The sequence below is a fragment of the Nicotiana tomentosiformis genome, chromosome 6 (genome assembly GCF_000390325.3).
Source record: "Nicotiana tomentosiformis chromosome 6, ASM39032v3, whole genome shotgun sequence".
Classification (NCBI taxonomy): domain Eukaryota; kingdom Viridiplantae; phylum Streptophyta; class Magnoliopsida; order Solanales; family Solanaceae; genus Nicotiana; species Nicotiana tomentosiformis.
Window position 1 is genome coordinate 117,890,543 of NC_090817.1, and position 18,562 is coordinate 117,909,104.

The 18,562-nt window shown below is 35.6% G+C and overlaps 1 protein-coding gene across 1 annotated transcript; it reads left to right on the top strand.

Annotated features, from left to right (window-relative positions):
* The first annotated feature begins 10,021 nt into the window (after positions 1–10,021).
* Positions 10,022–18,010, top strand: LOC104120858 (probable protein phosphatase 2C 22). Its single transcript, XM_009632713.4, has 4 exons — positions 10,022–10,467; positions 13,726–13,932; positions 16,087–16,298; positions 17,160–18,010. The coding sequence occupies exons 1-4, from the start codon at positions 10,324–10,326 to the stop codon at positions 17,722–17,724; spliced, it is 1,128 nt and encodes a 375-aa protein (XP_009631008.1). The 5' UTR covers positions 10,022–10,323; the 3' UTR covers positions 17,725–18,010.
* The last annotated feature ends 552 nt before the right edge of the window (positions 18,011–18,562 follow it).

Genomic DNA, 18,562 nt, shown 5'->3' on the forward strand with positions numbered 1-18,562 from the left:
TGATAAAGTTTATCTCTCCCAACTCAAAACTGAGGGATGGGAAGTAAAGGAAAGTTATGAGGCTTTCTTTGCTTAAGTTTCCATTACAAGAACATTTTTTTTGTTCGTGTAGAAGGAGCAGTTAGAAGTTTCTTCTCATACCCAAAACTAAGGATATTACTAAAATCATTTCAAGTATTTACTGTTTAGTGATTGAAAGCTGAACAACCATTTTTAGTCACCATGCTGCCACTGCTGAGACAATACTGGAGCTGAGTGGTGAAAAGAAGTATCAAGTTGATTACTGTGCTTACGGAGTTGTTTCTGTTTGTTTCATTTCATTATGTTTCCAACAATTGATTGGGATATATCTTGAACAAGTATTTCTTTGGAGCTGGAAGTAATACCGAGAATTGAGATTACTTATGCAAAGCTGAGGGGAAGATACATTTCAAATTTGCGGTCTGTGCTTTTACGGCCGATGCAAGTGCTTTTATTGTCTTCAACTAACCCATATACGTATATATATTTTTAAAAAAATATACTTAAAATACAGAACATATATTTTTCATTTATGTTGTTGTATCAAAATTTATGTTATGGTATTGATGATAGTACAATTTAACACGGAAGAGAGCTAAAGCTAATACCATTGCTGATGAAATCCGTCATTGTTATGCTCGTTTCCGTCACTATCAAAGGTTAATTTTTTTGATCTATTTCCCACTACTAAAGACCAACAAAGCAAGTAATAAATCAGCAAGCACAATAAAAATTCATAATTTTTTTTTAAGAAATTAAAATAAAATGAAGCAAAAATTACATGACAGAAGAGAGAAGCAGAAGCTTAGAGCAAGAAGAATGGCTACGAAGAGCTATGCTTAGATAATTGAAACCCCTCATCTTCTTTCCTTTTCCTCTTACCAAATTGTTTGAGATTTAACACCTCCTCAGTATTTTCTAGCAAATTAGCTTAAAGCTATGGATCAAGTAAAGTGAGTAGTGAAAACAAAGAATGTGAAAAACGAGTAGAAAATTCAGTTTTTCAGTTTATCCGAAAACCGAACCATTAAAGCCGACCACCGAACCGAACATCGAACTTTTTAAAACTATATACCGCAAACCGACCGAATAAAACGAAAAATCGAAACCGAATCGAAATTTTTGAATCGGCCGGTTTTTTCGGTTCAAGGACGAAGATGTTAGAGTATTGATGGAAGATGCTCAAATTAAGAGGAGATGGTAGACTTACTTTCATAAACTTCTGAATGAAAAAGGAGATCGGGATATTGTGCTAGGCGAATTGGAGCATTCCGAGAGTCACCGTGACTTTGGGTACTGCAGGCATATCGAGGTCGAGGAGGTCGTGGGAGCTATGCGTAAGATGAGTATGGGCAGAGCGACCGGGCTAGACGAGATTCCGGTGGAATTTTGGAAGTGTGTGGGGAGAGCAGGTTTGGAGTGGTTGACTAGGTTGTTTAATATTATTTTTAAGGGGAAGAGGATGCCGGATGAGTGGAGGTGGAGTACGGTGGTTCCATTGTATAAGAACAAAGGTGATATCCAGAGTTATAACAATTATAGGGGTATCAAATTACTGAGTCATATCATGAAAGCGTGGGAGAGGGTGGTTGAAGCGAGGGTGAGGATGACAATGTCTGTATCCGACAACCAGTTCGGGTTCATGCCGGGTCGTTCGACTACAGAAGCTATACACCTTGTTAGAAGGTTGGTGGAACTATACATAGAGAGGAAGAAGGATCTGCACATGGTGTTTATTGACCTAGAGAAAGCGTATGACAAGGTTGCTAGAGAAATTCTCTGGAGATGCCTGGAGGCAAAAGGTGTGTCGGTTCCCTACATTATGGCGATTAAGGACATGTATGATGGGGCTAAGACTCGGGTTAGGACAGTAGGAGGCGACTCTGAGTATTTTCTGGTTGTAATGGGGTTACACCAAGGTTCTGCGCTCAGTCCGTTCTTATTCGTCATGGTGATGGACGCGTTAACACACCATATTTAAGGGGATGTGCCATGGTGTATGCTATTCGCCGATGACATAGTTCTGATTGATGAGTCGTCAGCCGGTGTTAACGAGAGGCTGGAGGTTTGGAGACAGGCTCTTGAGTCTAAGGGTTTCAAGCTGAGCAGGACGAAGACGGAATACCTGGAGTGTAAGTTCAGCGCTGAGCCAGAGGAAGGGAGTGTGGATGTGAGGCTTGATTCGCAGGTCATCCCAAGTAGAGGCAGCATCAAGTACCTTTGTTCGGTTATCCAGGGAGGGGGGGAGATCGACGAGGATGTCACACATCACATTGGAGTAGGATGGATGAAGTGGAGGTTAGCATCTGGAGTCCTGTGTGACAAGAGAGTGCCACCGATACTCAAAGGTAAGTTTTATAAAGCGGTGGTTAGACCGGCCATGATGTATGGGGCTGAGTGTTGGCCCGTTAAGAACTAACATATCCAGAAGATGAAAGTAGCAGAAATAAAGATGTTGCGGTGGATGTACGGGCATACTAGATAGATAAGATTAGGAATGATGATATCCGGGAGAAGGTGCATGTGGCTCTCATTGATGACAAGATACGGGAAGCGAGGCTTAGATGGTTCAGACATGTTCAGAGGAGAAGTCCAGATGCTCCGGTACGGAGGTGTGAGCAGCTGGTTATGGATGGCACGAGAAGAGGTAGAGGGCGACCTAAGAAGTATTGGGGAGAGGTGATCAGGCAGGATATGGCGAGGCTCCAGATTTTCGAGGACATGACACTTGATAGGAAAATGTGGAGGTCGAGTATTAAGGTTATAGGTTAGGAGGTAGTTGAGTCGTGCCTTACTTCGTACCATTGTGGGACTAGTCATGTAAGGTTTTTGTCTAAGATAGCTATTGGCAATGTTGTGACTTACTATTTCGCTTTTCAATGCATGTCCTATTTACTAGCTATCGCTTTTGCTTTGCATCCTTCTTCTAGATTTCATGGTGTTCCTATTTTTCTTATGATAGTTGTGGTGATACTAATATTTACTAATATTGTCTCCCTTTGCTTTGCATCTTTCTTCTGGATTTCATGGTGTTCCTATTTATCCTATGATTGTTGTTGTGATACTAATATTGTTTTCTTTTTGTCATTTTGTCTTTTTATTTTTTTTGAGTCGAGGGTCTTTCGGAAATAACCTCTCTACTCCTTCGGGGTAGGGGTAAGGTCTGCTTATACACTACACTCCCCAGATCCCATTAGTGGGATTTTACTGGGTTGTTGTTGTTGTTGTTGGCCGGTTTTTTCGGTTCGGTCAGTATTATACCCACCCCTAGACTTCAATGCCTAAATTCTTCAAATGAATTAAAATTATATCCAAAATACTAAATTGGGTAAGGGGGATTTGCAGTCGTACCCTATATTTGTATCACCTTTTAACATGTACACTATATTTAAAAATTATTGATTTGGTAGCCAGCTCAAAAAAAATCTGTAATAATATGACAATTACACCCCTGACAAAAGATATAAAACCTGCATCACACACTAATCGCGTGATATGCAACCTCATTCGTGAAAAAAGATCTCCTCCTCTCCTCTCAACAGCTTTATCAAAAAACCAGAAACTTATCCAGATTCATCTTCAAAATCACACTTGCATGAAGTTGTTTCACGTTAAATCTAAAACTTCATGCTAATGTAGCATGAAATTGTTTCATTTTGAAATTAAAACTTCATGCTAATATAGCATGAAGTTGTTTCACACTATAGCTAAAACTTCATGCTAATGCATGCTGAAATTATTTATCCTGCAGTCTACAGTTTTGTCATGAGTTTTATCCGAAACTTCAGTCTAAACATGCTGAAGTTATTTAGTTCATTTGCTAAAACTTCAGACTAAGCATGTTTAAGTTTTTAGTTCATTTGCTAAAATTTCAGACTAAACATGCTTAAATTTTTTAGTTCATTTGCTAAAACTTCAGACTAAACATACTTAAGTTTTTTAGTTCATTTGCTAAAACTTCAGACTAAATATGCATAAGTTTTTGTCTTGCAGTATGTGATTTTTTAATAAGTTTTTGCTAATGCATGCCGAAGTTATTTAGTTCATTTGCTAAAACTCATACTAAATATGCTTAAATTTTTTAATTCATTTGTTAAAATATCAGACTAAATATGTTTAAGTTTTTTAGTTCATTTGCTAAAATTTCAGACTAAACATGCTTAAGTTTTTGTCTTGCAATATGTAATTTTCTAATGAGTTTTTGCTAATGCATGCTGAAGTTATTTAGTTCATTTGCTAAAACTTCATACCAAAACATGTTGAAGTTTTGTCCTGTAGTCTACAGTTTTAATTTGTCATGAATTTTATCCGAAACTTTAGTCTAAACAAACTGAAGTTTTTTAGTTAATTTTTTAAAATTTCAGACTAAACATGCTTAAGTTTTTATCTTATAGTATGTAATTTTCTAATGAGTTTTTTCTAATGCATGCTGAAGTTATTTAGTTTATTTGCTAAAAGTTCATACCAAAACATGCTGAATTTTATCTTGCAGTCTACAGTTTTGTCAATAGTCTTTTATTAAAGAAGGAAAAATCGTCTTTTTAAAATACTTTTAACAAAAAAATTGGGTATGTATGCAAACGGAAAAACAAAACGGGTATAAGTTAAAAAAGGGCGACCAAATAGGGCGCCCCATGCAAAATGGTCAGAAATGCCCTTAACGTATTAGAAATGGCTCAAAAATGCTCTCCTTCCACCTATGAGTTCAAATTTGCCCTTAATGTTATTTTTAGGCTTAAAAATTCCCCTCTCTTAACGGAAAGATGACATGGCATTGATGAGCATTTTAATATTAAGGGCAAATTTGAACCCATAGGTGGAAGAAGGGCATTTCTGAGCCATTTCTAATACGTTAAGGGCATTTTTGACCCTTTTTTATTTTAATTAAACATGTAGCATTTATTTAGTCTGGAAAAAAGTGATTTGTTTTACTAAAAACTGAAAAAAATAAAAATATTTTTTTTCCAGTTTTTACAAAAAAACTGCTTTAAAAAAAGCTAAAAAATATTTTCTAAAATAATATTTTTGTAAAAACTGAAAAAAAACTGAAAAGCAATTTTCTAAAGCAATATTTTTGTAAAAGCTGAAAAAAAATATTTCCTATTCTTCTTCCTTCCTTGTTTGTCCATATGCTTTCTGAGTTCATTTTTTATTTATTTTAGTTCTTCTAATGAGTTAGTACATCAAAACTGAAATATTTTCGTTCTTTTCAGTTTTTAGTAAAAACAAATTCACTTTTTTCTAGACTAAATAAATGCTACATGTTTAATTAAAATACCATTTTTTCAGAACTCAGAAAGCCAATCTATTCCTAAATAAATGCTACATGTTTAACTAAATAAATGCTATATTTTTTGAGACTAATGAATTTTTTTTAACTAAAAACTGAAAAAAAATAAAAATATTTCAGTTTTGATATACTGACTCATTAGAAGAACTAAAATATATATAAAAAATGAACTCAGAAAGCATATGGACAAACAAGGAAGGAAGAAGAAGATGAACTAATTTTTTCAGCTTTTACAAAAATATTGCTTTAGAAAATTAATTTTCAGTTTTTTTTTTAATTTTTACAAAAATATTATTTTAGAAAATATTTTTCAGCTTTTTTTAAAGCAGTTATTTTGTAAAAACTAGAAAAAAAATATTTTTATTTTTTCAGTTTTTAGTAAAAAAAATTCACTTTTTTCCAGACTAAATAAATGCTACATGTTTAATTAAAATGACCATCAATGCCATGTCATCTTTCCGTTAAGAGAGGAGCATTTTTAAGCCTAAAAATAACATTAAGGGTAAATTTGAACCCATAGGTGGAAGGAAGGCATTTTTGAGTCATTTCTAATACGTTAAGGACATTTTTGACCCTTTTCCATTACAATATTGTTAATTATATATGGTCCTCCTGATTTATATCGGAAACACAACGAAAGTATAATAAATTATATAGAAAAGAACTAAGAATAACAAAAAGAGCCGAGGAAATTTCTAAAGAGTAACTAATTATTTTTGTAATTTCACAATTCTCAAAAACTCAGTATCACTCATGTCATACTAAAGCAATGAAAGAATTAATTTTTACGACCTCGTATTCCAACTTTGGAAATAAGGGATCTCAGATGAAAATATTTATATTTCAGCGACCAAAAACAATGTAGTATCTTAAGATGCAAATTTAAATTCATAAAGCATAAAATATTTTAAAGTCAAAAGTTCTATTTAGGAAAATCTAGATGGGTCAAACAATGAAATAAAAAAAAAATCAAGATAATCAGATTTAGATCCTAATCCTGGCAAGACTCTGAATTTTAATTTGACCCAGCCGTAAAAAGAAATTACACAAATGAAAAGATAAAAAAGAAACTTTATTAAAATGCACAACATAAGAAGAAAAATCTTCATTTTTTCCCCTACTTGTATATTATTTTAATCATCACTATATACCATATTTTTCAAATATATATATATATATATATATTATATAGACAAAATTATATAAATTTTATGCACTTTTTCGGCAACCAAATATAAATAGTTTTTGATACGAGCTAAAAGTAAAAAATACCCAAAGATAAAAGTAATTGATGAGGAAATCGTCTCCACACTTTTGGGTGTAAGGAAAAATCTCAAAGGATAGATGATATTTTATTGATCTCTATTTAATGACAAGCTAAACTCCAAATAAATCTCTCAAATATTGAGCCAAGAGTTCAATTTAGGCAGGACTTCAATGCCTAAAATCTTCAGACGAATTAAATCGAATGAAGTAAAATCAAATCCAAATGTACTAAATTGGGTAAAGACTCTTAATTAGATGAAATGTACTATATTTAGACAATATAGTTAATTATATATGGTGCCCATAATTTAGACCGAAAACACAATAAAAGTAAAATAAAACATTTAGAAAAGAACTAAGAATAATTAAAAGAGCTAAGGAAATACTTAAAGAGTAATTAATTGTCTTGTAATTCCACAATTCTCAAGAACTCACTATTACTTGTCCTAAAGCAATGAAAGAATTAATTTTTACGACCACGTATTCCAACTTTGGAAATAAGGAATAATCTCAGATAGAAATATCTATCTAAATTTCAGTGACCAAAAACAATGTACAAGTATCTTAAGATACAAATTTAAATTCATAAAGTAGAAAATATTTTAAAGTCAAAGTTCTATTTAGGAAAACCTATATGAGTCAAACAATGAAATAAAATAAATATCAAGATAATCAGATCTAGATCCTAATCCTGGCACGAACTAAATTTTAATTTGACCCAACCATAACAAGAAATAACATAAATTAGCTAGAAGGAAAAAACAAGAAGAAACTTATTAAAATGTACTACTACAGAAGAAGAAGAAACTTCATTTCCCCCCTTACTTGTATACTATTATTTATGTAGCATATTTTTCTAAAAGGCTAAGCCAAACAATAAACAACATTCAACAAAGGAGAAATCAAAGTTCAGTGCCTATAAATACCATCTCTTGCCAAAGCTTTTCATCAAAACATCCAAGAGATTAATCTCTTTTTTCAACTAATTATCCCTAGAATGCTAAGCATGAAATTTCTTTCTCTCCTCTTCATTTGCATGGTGGCGGCGGCACCACCGGTTAAGGCGGAGCTAACATGCGACACGGTGTACAGCAACCTGCAACCATGCCTTACGTATGTGTTGTTTGGTTTTAGTTTGCCATCTGATTGCTGCGATGGGGTTAAATCCCTCATCGCTAGCGCAACAACCACCGCGGACCGCCAGATCGCGTGCTCGTGTGTGAAGAGTCTTGCCTCTCGTGCGACCGGAGATGAACTCAGTCGTGCCGCTGGGATCCCTGGAAAATGTGGTGCCAATGTTCCTTTTGATATTAGTCCAGATGTTGACTGCTCAAAAGTGAACTGAATTGTAGAGATTGATGAATAGAAAATAGTGACGTTGCTCTTTCTATATATAGCATATCAACTACATAAAGATAAAAACAGTGTTTTGCTTTTTTTTATGGTTTTTGTTTAAATTAAGGTGCTGCTCTTTCTATATATAGCATATCAACTACATAAAGATAAAAGCAGTGTTTTTTTTTTATTTTATGGTTTTTGTCTAAATTAAGGTGCTTTGATCACCTCAAATTAATTATGTTATACTTATGTGTTTTAATTCCTAAAGTTGTATCAATGAGAATCATTACATTTTTTATCTCCATATAATTAAATAAATAATTTTAAGTTCGAACTTTAGGAACTTTAACTCTCCTAAAAGATCTTCTACAAAAAAAAATGACATCCTTTGGCCGTCAAATCATACACCACAAAAGTTTCTCTCTTTTTACTATAAATAGTTGTCTTGCCTCCCCCCTCCCACACCCCCTACCCCCCCTCCCCCCCCCCCCAAAATAAAAAGACGAAAAGAAGTAGGGAGAAGTTTGTGGTGGTCCCTAAATGTTGGTTGAGTTCAATATAAGCCCAACTCTTCTAGTTTTGGTATATTGATTTACTCGGCATCTACATTTCTATACTTGTTATGTTGCTACTTAAATTGATTGCGTAAATTGTCCCAAACAATATTTTGTCTATAAAAAAAAGGCTTGTCATGTGATGACATTAAGGATGGAATTAAGGTGATTAAACTTTGCTAAATGAGTATTTAAACGTTTCCCAATAAAGTGTCACGTGTGCCTAAGGTTATTACATACTATCATCATAGATACTAATGTCCTAATAATGAACTAACGTAGTATCGGGCCATTTTTTGCAGTCGAGCTAACCAATATGATGACTTATCAAGTCCATTTACATTAGCAAGGATCGATAAAGATTCCGTTTGGATTGACTTATTTTAAGTGTTTTTAAGCCAAAATGCTTTTAAGTTATTTTGTAGTGTTTGAATAAAGTAAAAAAATATTTTTAAGCTAAAATAGTAAAAATAAGCCAAAAGCTAAAAACTAGAATTCTTAACTTATGACTTATGCTTAAAAATCGCTTAAAATAAGTCCATTCAAACGGAGTCAAAGCCCAATTGTTCATATGAGTGTTGTGGAAAAATTACACTCTCTTCAAGCTTAAGCCAGAAGAAAAAAATACCTTGATCCCAAATAAATAACGACTTTTTACCATAAATAGTTCTTGGATATTTACCAATTCAAATTAATTGAATTGATAATTTAAAATTAATAATGCGTAATAAGACGTGTATCCAGCCCTAGTTCAGATGTACCTCAAGACACAAGAAATAATACTTGTGTCAAACGTTTTCCTAGATGTTGGATTGTTAACGTTGAATTACTATAAATGAAATTATTGGTTGAGATATTCTTAGTTGCTTATGGATTAAAATTGATTAGTTGATAAAACGTGTAGGCAAATGCCAACGCTTTAAAGTTTAAACGTCAAATGCTATGACTCCCATTTTTTGATTCTATGTTCATCTTTTCATACTCTTATGGTTTGTTCCATTAGTTTTTCTACAAGATAATTAGTCGAGATGTTAGGTCTTGTCTTATTTGTAAAAAAAAAATAGAGAGAAAGAAAAGTAAAATAAGTCATTACGCTTCAAAGAGAACTTTATTTTTTAAAAGAAAAACAAAAGGTCACGTTGTTTTATATAATTTTCTATTTTAAATATTTATCCTTTTTTCTCAAGTTTTATAAATTTTAACAAGTAAAGAGTATAATTCTTGTGAGACGAAAAGAGATATACCCCATAACATTTGTGTTCACAATATATAATTATTGAGTTGAATTTCTATATTAATTGCTTATAAGACAATAATAGATTTGAACGAAAAATATAATTTTAGTCTATTGACAATATAGAGTTATTGAGCTTAAGTTCTATTATATACGATTTATAATTATTCATAATTATATTAATTAAGCACAATTATAAATAAATATTTATTTTAAAATGATTGATAATTTAATAATACTAAAAATTCACACTATCATAAGTATGAGTAACTTATATCATACGTAAGTTACATTTTCTACCTGTCAAGTAGTCAACCAAATCACCGCCTTTGTTAAGATCAGTCCCCACCTCAAAAAGCAACGCCTCAGAAATCCTCAATCTTTTCTCCTAAAACAGATCCCAAACCAATTGCATTCTATCCATCCCTAAATCTCTCTGTTTCCTCGCACACCCTACAATTTCCTCTTTTTCCCGCCCGTTAAAACCCTAAAAGAAACCTCTTTAATTTAAATAAAAACCCTAGATTCATCGAAATTGCACCACAGATCCCTAATTTTATAACAAATTTCTACATTGATTCATATATTTTGTTTCCGTACAGTTATGGTTGAGAATCAAAATGGAAGACAGTAAATTGATGTTTGATAATTGCAGAGAAAGTGAGAGCTCCAGTAATAGCAAGCCGCCGAACCCTCTTGCTGGTGGGCACCACCGTTTAGTGGCTTCTGCCACCAAGAGGTCCCTTGTTCGACACCCCTCTTTGGTAAATTGTCTACTTTAGCCTTTGCATTTATTGGATTTTTTAGTTTTTTAATTTAGTATAGTTGCAAAGTATTAATTTTTTTACTAGTTGGGATAAAGGCCTAGTTGTGTCGGTGCACTTTCCTTAGATCCGGTGTTAGAAAAACTTAATTTGTTGTAAAAAACTTAATTTCTTGAGTATTAGATGGAAATAGGTCTGAATAGAGCTCGTGGTCCAGGGGAGAATTTATACAAGGGGTTTCAAAAAAATACAACAATGTTTCACTAGGATTTGAATCTATGACCTGAAGCAATTTTGAACTCGCTCAGCCACTACACTAGATTTTTTTTTTTTTTAGTCAGGGGGATTCAACCGTTTATATTTAACAAAGAAAACTCACTTTTTCTTTATTAGCTTAGTGTAATATTTCAAAGGAGGGGATTCAATTGCACCCCCTTACTCCTATTTAACTCCGCCCTTGAATAGAGCCTATGTAGCCGATCCTAACTAGTTTGGCATTGAGCTGTAGTCGTTATTGTTGTTGTTATAGTAAAGCTTATGCATCTTTTGGAGTGGTTTTAATAGATTATTTGTGCTAGTTGGCTTAGTGCATTAAACAAAGCAAAAGAAGTACTTCTCTATTGTTTTGTTCATTGGATATGTTATTATCATATGATTGCTTATATTTACAAATATTGGACATTTTCGTGGTAATCTGACTCTGCCCAATAAAGATAGCTGCCAAGTTAGAAAGGCTATCTTTATGTGTTTTAAAGCAATAGAAGCTGCTGTGTTCTTTGCAACTATCTCTTCTTGTAATCTGACAGTTTGTCATCTGACAGTTTGATTGTCTTATTGGGAAGATGTGTTCCAACCCTGTTTTATGGTTTCATAAGTAAAATGTTGAAATTTGGAATATACATGCATACGTTTTCAATATAACTAAAGAAAAAAAGTTGTTTAATGTTATGTTTTCTGGGAATTTTTATGGCTGTGGCGTCATGGTTGGAAGCAATGATGACTTTCTGCTGATTCAGTGAAGTGAATGATATTAATCCTTCTCTGATTTGAATAGCATCACCTAGGAGATGTAGTTTTCTGGTTTTGGGTTCTTCAGTGTTATTCTCTTTGAAGAGTATACCACTTTCATTAATTCTTATATGAATTTTATTCTTAGATCTACATGAAAAATCTTAATAGGATAGTATCTAAATTACTACAACAACAACAACAATGGGGTATGGGGGAGGGTAGTGTGTACGCAAACCTTACCCCTACCCCGAATGAGTAGAGAGGCTGTTTCCGAAAGACTCCCGACTCAAGAAAACAAAAAGACAAAAGGACAAAAGGAGACTATTAGTATCACCACAACAATCATAGGAAAAATAGGAACCCCATGAAATCCAGAAGAAAAATGCAAAGCAAAAGCGATAGCTAGTAAATAGGTCCTGCACTGAAAAGCGAAATAGTAAGACACAACATTGCCACTAGCTATCTTAGACAAAAACCCTACCTGGCTAGTCCCACAATGGTACGAAGTAAGGCAAGACTCAGCTAACTCCTAACCTATAACCCTAATAGTCGACCTCCACATCTTCCTATCAAGTGTCATGTCCTCGGAAATCTGGAGCCTCGCCATATCCTGCTTGATCACCTCTCCCCAATACTTCTTAGGCCACCCTCTACCTCTTCTCGTGCCCTTCACAACCAGCCGCTCACACCTTCGTATCGGAGCATCTGGGCTTCTCCTCTGAACATATCCGAACCATCTAAGCCTCACTTCCCGCATCTTGTCATCAATGGGAGCCACGTGTACCTTCTCCCGAATATCATTATTCCTAATCTTATCTATCCTAGTGTGCCCGCACATCCACCTCAACATCCTCATTTCTGCTATTTTCATCTTCTGGATATGCGAGTTCTTAACGGGCCAACACTCATCCCTATACATTATGGCCGGTCTAACTACCGCTTTATAGAACATACCTTTGAGTATCGGTGGCACTCTCTTGTCATACAGGACTCCGGATGCTAACCTCCACTTCATCCATCCTACTCCAATACGGTGTGTGACATCTTCGCCGATCTCCCCTCCCCCTGGATAACCGAACCAAGGTACTTGAAGCTGCCTCTACTCGGGATGACCTGTGATTCAAGCCTCACATCCATGCCCACTTCCCCCGGCTCAGCGCTGAACTTACACTCCAGGTATTCCGTTTTCGTCCTGCTCAGCTTGAAACCATTAGACTCAAGTGCTTGTCTCCAAACCTCCAACCTCTCGTTAACACCGGCTCGCGACTCATCAATCAGAACTATGTCATCGGTGAATAGCATGCACCATGGCATCTCCCCTTGAATATGGTGTGTTAACGCGTCCAACACCAGGGCGAATAAGAACGGACTAAGCGCAAAACCGTGGTGTAACCCCATTACAACCGGAAAATGCTCAGAGTCGCCTCCTACTGTCCTAACCCGAGTCTTAGCCCCATCATACATGTCCTTAATCACCATAATATAGGGAACCGCCACACCTTTTGCCTCCATGCATCTCCAGAGAACTCTAGGAACCTTGTCATACGCTTTCTCTAGGTCAATAAACACCATGTGCAGATCCTTCTTCCTCTTTCTGTACAGTTCCACCAACCTCCTAACAAGGTGTATAGCTTCTGTTGTCGAACGACTCGGCATGAACCCGAACTGGTTGTCGGATACAGACACTGTCATCCTCACCCTCGCTTCAACCATCCTCTCCCACACTTTCATGGTACCCCTATAATTGTTACAACTCTGGATATCACCTTTGTTCTTATACAATGGAACCACCGTACTCCATCTCCACTCATCCGGCATCCTCTTCGCCTTAAAAATAACATTAAACAACCTAGTCAACCACTCCAAACCTGCTCTCCCCACACACTTCCAAAATTCCACCGGAATCTCGTCTGGCCCGGTCGCTCTGCCCCTACTCATGTTACGCATAGCTCCCACGACCTCCTCAACCTCGATACGCCTGCAATACCCAAAGTCACGGTGACTCTCGGAATATCTGAATTAATAGAAATTTAATATATCAACTATTGGATCAGTATATTTTATCTGTTTTATCAATCATGTTTTTTTTTCTGATCTATTTGTAAATTGTCTGGATATTATGATCTGTTACTTTTTATTTTTATATTACTTCGAATTAGTTCTGGCTGAACTTTCAGCATTTGTATGATCTGTGGTGATTTTGTATCTTCTTGATGTGTATTGAAGTTTTGAGTGGAGATTTACCAGGTGAGAACCAAGTTATCAGATGTTTCTCTTGAACCAAGAGCAGATACAGGTGATCATGCAACAGAGTACATTCCGTTACTTCGCTCAGGTGCTTGGGCGGACATTGGATCTCGGTCAAGCATGGAAGACGTGTATGTGTGCGCCGACAATTTTATGAACCACTATCGATCAACTAGTTCTAATGAAGGGAATCATGCCTTCTATGGGGTAATAATTTTCTCTGCTCTTGCTTCACAATTTCTGAGGAGTGATTAATTTAACTCCCCATATTTGGGAATAAATTATGTTCTAATTATTCAGCATTTAGCTGTTTACCGGTAAAAAAATAGTATTCTGCATTTGACAGGAAAGGCAATGCCTGTCTCTGCAGTTTCCCTGGTTCATTGAGCATTCTGCTAATTTTTTGTTATTTCCAGTTTTAATTCATATTCAGACCTATTCTTATTAGATACCTATATGTTGACTTGACTTGTTTGCATTTGCGCAGAATTTCTTTATGCATTTGCTTGTAGACTTGATGCATTTGTGCCAAGTTTCTTTATGCATTTGCTTGATATACTTTCAAATCATATTTTTCTGAAATGCAATATAGTCGTTTAGTGCTTCCCTACTGTCCTGCCGTTGTGTGTGTGAGAATTTCAAGAATTATGTAAGATTTGTTATGGAAAGACTGTTAATTCCTGAGGATTGTAGGACGACAACTAAGTAAGTTATGTTGTTCAAAAAGGGAATACTTGGGGGGGGGGGGGGGTTAAACTTTTATTTGGCTCAAATTGTATGATGAACTTGGTCCGTTCAGTTTTGTTTGATAAAGCAGTTACAATTCTATTTATTTTGGAAAGCACTTTACGGGAACTCTACTGATAAGAACAAACAAAACAAAATCTTGTGGTTTCAGGTTTAAATGAACTTAATAATGCACCATCAGTTGCAGATGAATAAACCTAGGACGCTAAATTTTTAATCACAAGTCCAAATCCAGGGTGTGGGAGCAGCACAAACTTATTTGCCACCAAGAAAGTACGTAGAAAGTTGATGTTTGTTAGTGTTTACTTAATTCCTGGCACTATTTAGGTAGTAAAACACAAAAAACTGAATTCGCCTTTGACTGTTAAGTTTTACTTTTACACGTCGAATTGATAACAAAGAAATTCATAAGAAAGCGTAACTCATTATGACTTAAAATTAGCTGTCTATGCACTTTTATTCCACAATAAATTGATTTTAATGGTATGTAAGTAGCTCTAGATCCACTCTCTTAAAGTCAGTGGCCGAACTAACAAAGATAAGGTCAAACTCTCAATAATTGAGGTTCATAAGAATACAAATAGGGGGGGTGACATCACCAAAAATGGGCTCTGAAGTTTCAGGACCAAGCGCTAGATTATTTTTTACAAATTCCTTTTTTTTCAATAATAAATTGGTTGTGGAATGCTTGTAATTTCTTGGTACTTGGTGAGAATTGTTAGATGGCAGATAGCTCTTCCCACTCTACATGCATTGGAAATGTTGGAAACTGATGTGTATCAGTAGAAGTGTATTGATGAAATAAACAATTAGCAGGGCAGGCCCTACATTTTTAGGTGTTGATGTTATTTTCATCTCGTGGTGAGTTGGGTGTTTTGATAAAGTTTATCTCTCCCAACTCAAAACTGAGGGATGGGAAGTAAAGGAAAGTTATGAGGCTTTCTTTGCTTAAGTTTACATTACAAGAACACTTTTTTTGTTCATGTAGAAGGAGCAGTTAGAAGTTTCTTCTCATACCCAAAACTAAGGATATTACTAAAATCATTTCAAGTATTTACTGTTTAGTGATTGAAAGCTGAACAGCCATTTTTAGTCACCATGCTGCCACTGCTGAGACAATACTGGAGCTGAGTGGTGAAAAGAAGTATCAAGTTGATTACTGTGTTTACAGAGTTGTCTACTTACCCTTTCTGTTTCTTTCATTTCATTATGTATCCAACAATTGATTGGGATATATCTTGAACTAGTATTTCTTTGGAGCTGGAAGTAATACCAAGAATTGAGATTACTTATGCAAGGCCGAGGGAAAGAGACATTTTAAATTTGCGGTCTGTGTTAGATATCTCAAATTAATTTCGAGTGCAGACCTTTTTTATTTGTTACCAGTCTCAAAAAAGTGCAGACCTCTTTTATGTTGCATTTTTGAAATGAAACTGAAGACTACTGGGTTCCAAGATCTAGCTTGTTTACAAATTGAGAGTCTTCTTGTTTTTGGGTAGTTTGTGCATGGATGAAGCATTTAAGACATTTTGCATATGCACAGATCTATGGTGGATTTAGGGGAAAAGTACGTTTGATGTATAAAACTCTACTTTTTGTTTCTATAAATGCAAGGTTTTCGATGGACATGGAGGAAAGCATGCAGCTGACTTTGCGTGCTACCACTTACCAAGGTTTATTGCGGAGGATGAAGACTTCCCAAGGCAGATTGATAGGGCAATTTCTTCTGCATTTTTGCAAACTGATACTGCTTTCGCAGAAGCCTGCACCTTGGATGCTGATCTTGCTTCTGGTACCACTGCTTTGGCAGCCCTTGTTATTGGAAGGTTCACTTGCTTTCTGTTGAAGGAACATTTAATCATCTTTTTTTTGCATTAAAATCGTTTGTGGCACTGTTTAATTTTTGTTGTTTTTCATTATTTTTGGATGGGGTCAGGCAAAATGGATTAAGACAGGTTCAGGTTGGGTTTGATTTGGAAGCAATTTGATATTAATTTGCAGGGATCCTGTGCTTTTTCAACTAGAACATCTGCACTATTCTCATATTTTTCTGTTTTTGATCGGTGGATACTTCTTTTTATAACTCATGTTCTGAGGCAATTTGCAGCTATGTTCAACATATACAATATGTTAGACCTTCCAATCTGAATTATATCTGCATGAGGTTCTCTATAGATGTCTTGTGGAAACCTCGTTCACTTCCTTATTGTTCGCGCACCGACCTCCTGCGAGTTGGCTAAAACTCATACTGATTTTTATGGCATTGGAACTTTGATTGAACATTACGTAAAATTTATTTAATTTGGGACTTGTATTTTTATGGTTTTGATACATTACGTGTTCCTTCCAGCTTGTTAGAGTGATGAATATGATAATAGTGCCACTAAGCTACCTTTTAGTAATATATCTCGCCGATGAGTTTATTGTACCATTTACATTCAATATTAGATTTCTCTGAGGAAGGTGTAATCTAATTTTCTCTAAAAGATGTATCTATCATTATGAAAACCATGACTTCTTGTTCATTTGCTGGCAGCATTGTCAGTAAATCCTCCCCCCCCCTCCCCTTCCCCGCATGCTTTCATAGCCTATAGTGAAGAGGATTGCTTTTATATCTAATCTTTCTTTTGGTTTGATTGCTGATCCCTAAGCATCTCTTTTGCTTTGATATTTTGCATGGAAAGCAGTTCTCTGGTTGTGGCAAATGCTGGAGACTGCAGAGCTGTACTCTGTCGCCGTGCTAAAGCTATTGAGATGTCTAGAGATCACAAACCAGTTTGTTTGAGGGAAAAAGAACGCATTGAAGCTTCCGGAGGATATGTGGATGACGGTTACCTGAATGGACAACTCAATGTGGCTCGTGCTTTAGGAGATTGGCACCTGGAAGGACTAAAATCAATTGATGGTGGTCCCCTTAGTGGAGAACCCGAACTTATGAGCACCAGACTTACAGAAGAGGACGAGTTTCTCATAATAGGCTGTGATGGTATATGGGATGTCTTCATGAGCCAAAATGCTGTGGATTTCGCTCGTCGAAGGCTTCAAGAACACAATGATCCAGTGATGTGCAGCAAAGATATCGTTGACGAGGCTTTGAAAAGAAAGAGCGGGGACAATCTATCAGTGGTTGTGGTGTGTTTTAAGAAGCAGCCACCTCCTAACTTGGTTGCACCACGCGGAAGGGTGCATAGGAGCATTTCTGCAGAAGGTTTGAAGGAGTTGCAGAGTTTCTTGGATACCTTGAAAGATTAAGACGATATATCGTGGTCTTTTTGTTTTATTTTCTTTTAGTTTTTCGGTTATCGTAGGAGTTCTTTTCTTAGGTGTTAAAGATCCCTCCTCCGTTCTTTTTCCTCCAATTGTTGTTTCTAATTCTTGTAGTTTATGCTGAAATGGTTAGATGATGGGAGAGAATAACAAACCAACTGTAACATGCGGCTCTGTTCTCTGATTACCAACATTTTATGCGTTTTAGGTGGTTCTGGACCTTCTTGGTAATCTTGATTTATGATAATATTTCCATTAAGTTTCTCATTGAGTCTTGTTAGCAGTATTATCCAACTTAGATGCGGGGTTGCATTCAGCTGGTTACTATGGATTTTGAATGTCTTACGTTTACATGAAATCGTTAACTTAATTTCAGCTGTGGACCTGTGGTTCGAAAATAGTTTACTCCATATTTACTCGAGTTAGCTTCTAAGCTTCATTTTTGAATTTTGACTAATAATTTAGTCATCCATTTTCCCCTTTAGCTTCGATAGTTCTAAATTCTTTATGCTTTCGTATATGTAAACTTAAAATTAAAATCTCATTAAAGTAACACAGGAAACGTCAGAAGTTCTCTAATCGCTTTTTATAATTAGAGTTGTTGTTACAGAAGACATTAGGGAATGAAAGCGCGAAAAATCCTTTTTCTGTCTTCTCTTCACAAAGGAAGGAAGCATTAACAAATACCTCTTCTTCTTCCTTTGCCTGGGCATTTGGATCTATTAGCAGTGGAGGACGAACTTTAGGCTTTTAAGAGGGGGAATCTCGTTCTTCACCGGGTCATCGAGTGATTAGCCTGCTCAATTCATTTTTCCATTCGATG

Coding starts and splice junctions, on each gene's coding strand:
- LOC104120858 (XM_009632713.4), top strand. CDS start 10,324: ATGGAAGACAGTAAATTGATGTTTGATAATTGCAGAGAAAGTGAGAGC. Junction 10,468..13,725: donor TTGTTCGACACCCCTCTTTG/GTAAATTGTCTA, acceptor GAGATTTACCAG/GTGAGAACCAAGTTATCAGA. Junction 13,933..16,086: donor GGAATCATGCCTTCTATGGG/GTAATAATTTTC, acceptor TATAAATGCAAG/GTTTTCGATGGACATGGAGG.